Genomic DNA, 9,640 nt, shown 5'->3' with positions numbered 1-9,640 from the left:
GAAGAGATTTAATTAGCAAGGTACCACCATTGCAAGGGGGTGGGGCTCTCAGCGCTGCCTCATATAACAGGCTTCTGACACAGCCAATGCCCTAGGATACATCCTGTGGTCTCTGGGAATGTGGAATGCTGCCTGAGAGTCACCTCATCTAAGAAAACCTCTCACATCCAGTTACTAATTTTGCTCATAAAGGTGAACAAAAGCAAATTATACCCATTAACCTAAGCATCTAAATATTCTAAGTCACGCCCTTCCGCCTATAAATTTTCAAAGCCTTGGCAACATGTCTCCATTTTTTAAGTTTAACATCTCAACCTTTTTAGAATATATAAAAGATAATTCCTACCCTCTAATATGATACTTGTCAGATGCCAGGATATAAAAACGGACATTTAAGAAATACTTTGATTTACTCCTATATAAGCTGCCTAAATGGATGCCTTTTCATTGGGGGGTTATATACAGCACATATGAATTAGTGTGACGGCAGAAAACTTCCAACATGGTGACATGAAAGCAGCATGGGAACGGGAGGGTCAGACTTGGAAGTAGCCATAAAAAAGTGTTTCTCACAAACTGCGGTTGCCGCCTATGGGATTTCAGCATGACAAACGCAGAGCTGACTCATGGGACCAATTATAAAGAAGCAACACCGTGGCACTGAAAAAAAATTCTGTGTTTTCATTATCTATTAATACATGTTAAGATGAGCACCCCTGATCGTTTTATTACCAAATCAATAACCAAAGCCCTCCTTCCCTCCCTCCAACCTATGTGTGAATTCCTTACTACAGACATCCATTCCTGATAACCTTTGCACGAGCTCTCATTAAGTTTGACTATAAACATATTTTTAAGAAACCATCTTGAGTACTCAGTTAAAGCTGAATGGTCAAGCTCTGATTTCTGATTACAAAAATCAGCTGTCCAATACTTCCAGTGCTCGTGATCGGGCTTTAAATGAACTGCTGCTCTTGGTTAAATTTTTTTTTTTTTTTAACATAGCCACAAAATTGGAAGAACAAGCCAGTTGTAACCTACCCTCCCTCCTCCAAGCATACTATTACCCCCTCTAAAGCACCTGCCTTCCCTGAAGAGCAGCAGCAATCATTCCCGTTTTAAAGCAGTTCTCTCTGACGTGCCATGGAAACACAAGCAGTCTCTGCGATACTTACTGGATGTTTCTCCTGCTGGCCCATAACTCCATGGTTAGCTGGCACTGCTAGTGGTTTCATAACGAAGGAACATAGGCTGGACTGAATTGACACATCATGGACCAATGTCTCATGGACGGCAAGTCACCCTTGACAGCATTGGATTAAAAGAAAAAAGAAACAGAGGAGGAAAAAAAAAAAAAAAAAAAAAAAAAAAAGGAGAGCCAGCTGCAGCTTCAAGTGTCAGGACTGGTGACTGCAAACCCTCACACTTGTGGACCCGAAAAGGAATCTGAACAACCCTGCTCGTCTCCATTTTTATAGCACTGAAACCCTAACCATCTCAGGCTAGGGCGAGACAGAGGAAACCTTATACAGCTCCTGGTCTTCCCGGAGAACAAGATCATTTCTGAGACTGAAGAACAAGAGGCACAAGAAAAGGAGGAAAAAAAAAAAAAAAAAAAAAAAAGCTAAAATGGCTGACTGCACACAGACTCCCCTCCAAAGGCTTCCTACAGAACGGTATTAGGGCGGTGGAGGGGCCCGTCCCCAGCACTCAGCCGAGCATTGTTAATACTCTTGTCTCATTTGCAGTCACACATAGGGACCCCTCTGACCAAGAGGAAAAAAAGGAGAAAGGAAGAGAGAGAGAAAGAATCAGGGCAGAGCGTGTGAATCGGGACCTCCTCCCTGGCTGCCAAGGATGCTGACGGAGCACGGCCAGTGATCCCTGTCCCGCTCCACTAACCAAGTTTGCACAATTAATCTCTGCGGCATGACACTGATGGACATTTAATCTAATGATGTCTGTCCCTCACACTCGGCACAAGCATGACTGCCAGCAAGAGTCACGAACAGAAACACAGCACATGTACACACACGTACACATACACACATACACTCAGAAGCATGAGTCTGAATGCAACACACCAATATAATTACATTATTGTGCTTACTTTGGAGGACCATGGCTGCAGGCAGTTGGCATAGCAACGCACAAGGAAAGCCATTTCCTGGGTAGAGAGAAAGCTTCCTTTTCTAAATAAAAAATTCCTCTTAGGAAACAGACGGCATTGCTGCTTCCTGCAGAAAGCAAGACACTGTGGTCTGTCTCTTACCCTGCAAGGCTCACACTCAATGCAGTTCTAGTGATGTAAGTGGATTTCTCTCTCACCCTCCCTCTCCCTATATACACTGAAATATTCAGCTCAAATGGTACACACATTCCTTAAGGCTCGCCCCCTCCTCTACTTAACCATTTCACTCTTTAAGGTAGCAATGGACGATTCAGAAAAAGGAATGAGCGCTTGCCTGTATTTTATCAGCAGCTGTAGGTTAAGCAAGTCTCAGAGGGATGGAATCCATTGATTGCTGACTCCAAATAATATCACTGAAGACAGGGTGGGAAAACAGAGCAGGACTTACTTGAATAGCTTTGGACTAAAAATACGATTTTTCACCAAGGTGAAGATACAGGGATGGATGTGACCTCTTCCAGACCCTCAAAAAGCACATGCTACAGGAAACAAGTGTCCACCCCAAATTCACAAAATGCACATTTAACAAGCTCTGTATAAATTTAGAAGATGTGACTTTCACAAACACCCATACACACACAGCACCTTGCAAATAATATAAAACTAAACACACTCAGACTTTAAAAAAAAAAAAAATCAAAGTTCTTTTAGAGGTAGAAAGTTGAAATTTAATACAGGCGTGGTATTCTATCACAAACGTAATTTCACCCAGGTCAGTAGGTCATTTGAAAAGATAGCATTAGAGCTGACATTGTAACTTTGAAGCACTGGTCTGTTTCTCATGGTCTATTAATGGTATATAGAGTAGAAGGTAGATACGGAAAGTCCAGCAACTTGAGTAACAGACTTTAGGACTGAGGGCCCTTTCTGCCTTGTGCTTCTCATCCACTTGCCTGACATGGCACTCGCACTGATTATCCTCCTTCCTTTCCCCTCACATCTAAGAGCATCCATTCCCCTACATCATGATTTTGGATCCTTCTCCCCAATGTCCCTCTCATTGACTGCCTATGTTATCTATTTTCCAGTCCCCCAACCCCGGCCCCCCATATATTCAACTTCTTCCCCACAACTAGAGGTTCTTTGCATAGGCTTTTACTTATGTTCAGGTCTCTCCCATCTCAAAACAAAACATAAACCAGAAGCCTTCCCTGGATCATCGATTCTCCTGTGGCTACAGTCTAACCTCTTCCCTACTGCACAACCAAAGCTCTTAAGAATCACCTACTTTGGCTTCCATCATCCTCTATCCCACTGACTTCTCCAATGAAGGACCACTATGGTCCCATTATACAACTGACACTGACAAGTAACCCTTAATACCCTTCTCCATGTTCAATCCATCGCAGTATCCCGCGAGTTAAGTACTCTTCCTGTTCTAAAACTCAAATTTTTCTTCATCTCTGCTATCATGCATTCCAATCTTTTTTTTGGGGGGGGAGCTTCAAATCTCTAAAAGTCCCCTTAATGAACTGCCTGGATTCAGTTCTATCCTCATCCACTCAACCCAGTTTAACATACTGCTTCTGAGATCTTTCAGAAACTAAAATCTGGTCATTTCACTCTCATCTATGAAGCCACCACTTCAAATCCAGATACATCAATGGCTTCCCATTGCTCTCAGGACAAAGTCTGCAGACTGCACATGTCATCAAGACTCACTCCACATTCAGGCCTCCTGCTTCCTTGAAGAAGCAAGAGGATCTTTCCACATGTTATTTCCTCTGCCTCCAACTCTCCTCTCTTCCTTTCCTGACTGACTCTCCTCCACCCCTCAACACACACTGGTGAAATGCTCTCAAAGTGACCATGATATTGTGCATCTCTGTCATGCTTCAATTTTACATTCAATCATGAGAGTACCTGAGCAGTGAGTGTCTGCTCCCCCTGCTACAAAATGCGCTCCATGAGGGCTGGTGCCATGTCAGTCTGCATGCCAGTGGACTTGCAGCACCCTGTGTGCTACATGTGGCAGATACACACACTGTCTGAATGACCCACATCCCCAGTGACTGGGAGTGGACATTAGCAAAACCATATCTGATCTCGTAAACTAGTTCCTATCCAAATCCCAAATATGTTTCTATAACAGACAAACTAAGAATTTAAAAGTAAATGGTGACTGGGAATCTGGAGATGGCAGATGCAGGCTGTTGCCTTTGGAGTGGATAGGCAATGAGATGCTGCTGTATGGCACTGGGAATTATATCTAGTCACCTATGATGCAGCATGATGGAGGATAATGTGAGAAAAAGAATGTATGTTTGTATGTGTGACTGGGTCAATTTGCTGTACAGTGGAGAATTGACAGAACACTGTAAACCAGCTATAATGGAAAAAATAAAAAGCATTTAAAAAATAAAAAATCTAAAAAAGTGAAAGTGGATCTTTGACAAAGGAGAGAAGGCAATATAACAGAGCAAAAGACAGTCTCTTCAACACATGGTACTCAACAAATGGACATCCACATATAAGAGAATGAATCTAGGAGTGGACCATACGCCATTCACAAAAATTAACTCACAGTGGATCATAGATCTAAATGTAAAATGCAGTAACTATAAAACCTCTATAAGATAATATGAGAAAATGTAGATGACCTTGAGTATGGCAATGCCTTTTCAGATACAACACCAGAGACATGATACATGAAAAGAAGTAACAGATGAGCAGGACTTCACTAAAATTAAAAACTTCTGCTCTGTAAAAGGCAATCTGAAGAGAACTAGAAGACAAGCCACAGGCTGGGAAAGAATATTTGAAAAAGACATCTGATAAAGGACTCTTATCCAAACTACAAAAATGTTAAAACTCAACAGTAAGGCAAAACTTTATTAAAAAATGGGCCAAAAATCTTAATAAAAACCTCATCAAAGAAGACTTACAGATGGCAAATAATCATATGAAAAGATGCCCTACAGCATATGCCATGAGGGAAATGCAAATCCAAACAACAAGGTACCACTACACACCTATCAGGATGGTCAAAATTCAAAACACTGACACCACCAAATGCTGGTGAGGATATGGAGCAAGAGGAACTCTCATTCACTGGTGGTGGGAATGCAAAATGGTGCAGCCGCTTTGGAGGACAGTGCAGTGGGTTCTTGCAAAACTGAATACACTTCTACCTGGTGATTCACACACATTTTGATATATACCCAAAGCAGCCAAAAACTTATGTTCACCAAAAGACCTGCAAGTGGATATTTACAGGTTTTATTCATAATAGGCATAACTTGGAAATCACCAAGATGTCCTTCAGTATGTTAATCTATAAATAAACCATGGTATGTCAAGACTATGAAATATAATTTAGCACTAAAAAGACAACAGCTATCAAGCCATGAAAAGACACAGAGAAATCTTAAACGCATATCACCAACTGAAAGAAGTCAATCTCCAAAGGTTACATGCTGTATGATTCCAACTATATGACATTCTGGAAAAGGCAAAACTACAGAGACAGTAAAAGATCAGTGGTGGCTAGGGGTATGTGTGAGGAGGTAGCATCTGTGGGGGCACAGATAGGATAAATCTCTGTACCTTTTTCTCAATTTTACTGTAAACCTAAAACTGCTCTAAAAAAAATAAAGTCTTGGGGGTAAAAAAAGTAAAAGGTAAAAGGAACCCAAATGTCCATCTATGAATGAATGTATAAACAAAATGTGGTATATACATACAATGGGCTGTTATTTCGTCTTAAAAAGGAATAAAACTCTCTAACAAGCTACAACAAGACACTGTGCTAAATGAAATAGTTCAGTCACAAAAAGACAAACACTGTATAACTCTGCTTACACCAAGAACCTGGAATAGTCAGATTTATAGATAGAAAGGTGAATGGTGGTTGCCAGAGGCTGAGAGAAGAGATGGGAGGGGAGTTTCAGTTTGGGAAGATGAGAACACCTTAGAGATGGATGGTGGTGATGGGTGCACAGTGATGGGAGTGTACTTAGTGCCCCTGAACTGTATACAGGAAAATGGCTCACGTGGCAGTTTTAAATGCTATATGTATTTTTATTACACACAGAAATAAAGCAAATGGCAATTCAAGGACCAAATAGTCAAATTCTACAACTTTCACCCATGTAGCCCATGCCCCCCACGTCCCTGTGACCAAAGCCCTTCTCTTGGGTTAAGTCAAATCGCCCCCAGGCTGATGGAGGCAGACCTTTTTATACTTTTCCAGAAAAACGAGTCATTTATCTGGAGGAGGAAACTAGCCTAATTGGAGAACCTGATAGATGAAGTCAGAGCCTTGTGTCCTCAGGTACTGATGCTTTTTGGTGCTAAGATTGCTGTGGTTTCTCTTCCAACCTGGCTCCACACCTGTCACTTATACATTTTAAAACTTATGATGGCCACGCTGAACTGTTACTACCCACACTACCTTGTACGTGGAGATAAATTACACCAGGTATAATATGCTAAATATAAACTACAAACTGAAGATTTAAGAGAATCTCATAGGACAGATTCCACACAAACAAGACAAAAGCACACTCCTTCACCACCTAGATATAACCAGTGGCATTCAATAGATCCAGCTACAAAAAGGATCCTGCGACAACTTTCTGCCTGTTTTAAGAATATCTAAATGACTTCTAAATTATCAGTAACAATGACCCAGAAGATAGCGATTCCATACACAGTTCAAGAAAGTATTTAATGTCAAGGCTTTCCATGTTAAATTTAAAACCATTGCATTCATTTATATTTTTCCACCTAAAGTATTTTCTTAGTTACTATGAAGCTGAGAAAAATGGTCTGTTCTCAGTAATTATTAACCACACTGAGGATTAATATGCATTTATTCATTTATGATACCTAGAGTGTTTATCCATAGATCTCCAAGTGCTTTCCAGACATTTAATTAAGCTTGGTCAAAACCCAAGGGAAGAAAGAAAATAATGTATTCATCTTTCATAGAAAAATAAAGTGTATAAGACTAGAGAGTCAGTAGTTTGGAAGAACACAAACTAGAGCTTAAGGTTTCTCGTACCATCTACTTTGCTTATCCACTACCTGTACATCGATTTTCCCCCCCCTCTTTCCTCTACTCCAGAGGGAAAAAAACTATAGAGGTTGGAGAAAATCTGTGGAGAAGCAGGAAGAATTATTTCTTTGCCATCTGGAAACAACAAATTTTACAAATCTGATTCCTGATGTTTCACTGCTCAACCAAACAAATGACATTTTAAAGTGCTATTTTCTATATGAATATACCAAACATACTGAGCACTAAGCTAATGCAAAATACAGTTACTATACTTGGTACATTTACAAGTTTTACTTCTCTTTCCCTAAACCCAATACATCCCTCCCATCAGTATTATATTATCTTCCTTTAAAAAAAAGGTCAGTTATCTGACAAATCTATCACACTGTAACCCAACCCTACATTTCACATAATTTTTCACATAATCCTTGGGAAAACCTCAGACAGGTGCCTCCACCCCTCACCCCGACACACACACCATCTTCATAGAGGAAATCTGGGCTAGAATTTTATTTTTTCTACCTTGACAAATAAAATGGCAGTGCTTCACGTTCATTGTTAAAAATACTGTAATTATGAAACAAAATGAGAGCTACCAACACCACACCAGATACACAATAATTGTTGAATAAACATCTGAATTTACTTTAAATACAGTTTTAGAAATACTAGGAACCATTACTTGAGTTAGCACTTTGTATCAGAAAGACCTAATTTAGAGTCCAAAAAAAGATCACCTAGATCTAAAGATATGGTCCAAAGAAATCTTTAATATTTCTTTCTTTAATAAAAAATGTTGACAAAGTGTTTGTGTTACATCTGATTCATAATTGGAAAATTAATGTAACCTGGTCTATGGTAAATATGCTCCATATTTACATGGGCCATGTTAGAAAAGAAAAATGAAAAAATGGCATGAAATTAAGATGTGTGGAAAAACAAATAAAAATAAAGAAGTCTGTAAATCAGTAAGCAACTCCAACACACAAAATGGGGCTTTTAAAAATGTACTTATTTGAAAAATGGATTTTAACAAGCTAATTTAACAAAGCTTACCTCACTCCCTAGAACCTCTTCTAAGACAAGACCAGACTTCACCTTGAAATGCTCAGGTTCAGAGTCTGAGCCTGTGTATATTGGTTGCAAATCATTTTACTGCTTTTTTAGGAGCAAAGCCTCAAAGTGGGCTCCTGACCTTGATATTTCACACCACGACACTCCAAATATAAACAGCAATTATTTCCTTAAAAATAATGCCTTCACATGAGCACAATAAATTGTTAATTATCCTTCTCTTTTCATTTAACAAAATGAGGAATGCTGACCATAAAATGGAATCTAAGTTAGCTGAAGACAGGGACCATACAACACTTTATTATCTGATATGATCAATGATAAATTACATTTTACCTCTAGTACTTAACACTCAGTAATTGCTACGAGATTGAAAGTGTGATTCCACTTAAACGTTTTCAAAATAACCTGTGAAGCATTACCACATGGACTGTCAGATGAGGAAACAGAGGAGAGTTCTACAACCATAAAAGATGTCCAGTTTGCTTACTGATAAAATGAGGTGTTTTAAATAATGTGACAGGTGAAAAGAGGAGATGAAAACCAGCCAATCTAAATTTAACAGGGATTGGGAGTGCCCGTTGTGGCTCAGTGGTTAACAAATCCGACTAGGAATCATGAGGTTGCAGGTTCGATCCCTGGCCATGCTCAGTGGGTTAAGGATCTGGCGTTGCTGCGGCTGTGGCATAGGCCAGTGGCTACAGCTCTGATTAGACCCCTAGCCTGGGAACCTCCATATGCTGCAGGTGCAATCCTAGAAAAGACAAAAAGACAAAATTAATTAATTAATTAATTAAGCAGGGATAAATGTAAAAACCTACATGTGTATCAAAGTGTCATTCGTCCAGATAGAGGACAGGGAAGATCAGGCTGGAGAATGACTGGTAGTGAGGTAGGAAGCGGGTGTGAAGGGCTATCTGTAAAAGTGGGCTGGCCAAAAGCTCCATCTGACCCAGCACACAAGGACTTAAACCCTAGCACAGTCTCAGGTTACATTCCCAGACACCAAAGGTCCAGAGTGAGGACCTGCACCCTGAACTGTAAATATTGCAGAACCTCATGTCATTTATAGCAATCCATTCTAGACATCATGACATAGGAGAAAGAGTAACTGTCATGTTAGAACAGCAGAAAATCTAGAGGATAAGGGATTTAAAAAAGGAGTTAGGAATGTTTAACCTAGAGAAGAGGCTTAATGGAGCAGGGTCTCTTTAAATGTCCAAGGCACAGTTCCATGAAAATGGAATATGACCATTCATTTGTGCTACTTTAAAAGACATCTAGGGAATCTCCTGTGGCTCAGTGGTAGCAAATCTGACTAGTACCCATGAGGACGAGAGTTCGATCCCTGGCCCCACTCACTGGGTTAAGAA

The 9,640-nt window shown here is 40.1% G+C and overlaps 1 protein-coding gene across 19 annotated transcripts in view; it reads right to left on the bottom strand.

Annotated features, from left to right (window-relative positions):
- The window catches only part of RAPGEF2 (Rap guanine nucleotide exchange factor 2), a 256,095-nt gene that overhangs the window by 92,497 nt on the left and 153,958 nt on the right, over positions 1–9,640 (bottom strand). For 2 of the 19 annotated variants that reach the window (XM_084972192.1, XM_084972193.1), the window contains exon 1: positions 1,176–1,565. The exons of 13 other annotated variants lie outside the window; for them this stretch is intronic. In XM_084972192.1, the coding sequence (XP_084828318.1) occupies positions 1,176–1,235 (60 nt within the window). In that variant the 5' untranslated portion in view covers positions 1,236–1,565. Of the gene's footprint in view, positions 1–1,175; positions 1,566–2,110; positions 2,294–9,640 lie in introns of those variants that run through there. 4 more of the 19 variants (XM_013978701.3, XM_084972189.1, XM_084972194.1 and 1 more) reach the window with 4 other exon arrangements.

The sequence above is a fragment of the Sus scrofa genome, chromosome 8 (assembly GCF_054392235.1).
Source record: "Sus scrofa isolate SSC_HxYL_T2T_F1_AM1 chromosome 8, Sscrofa_HxYL_maternal_Yorkshire_Landrace_v2.0, whole genome shotgun sequence".
In the NCBI taxonomy this organism is placed as follows: Eukaryota; Metazoa; Chordata; class Mammalia; order Artiodactyla; family Suidae; genus Sus; species Sus scrofa.
This window is presented reverse-complemented; position numbering and strand designations above follow the sequence as displayed.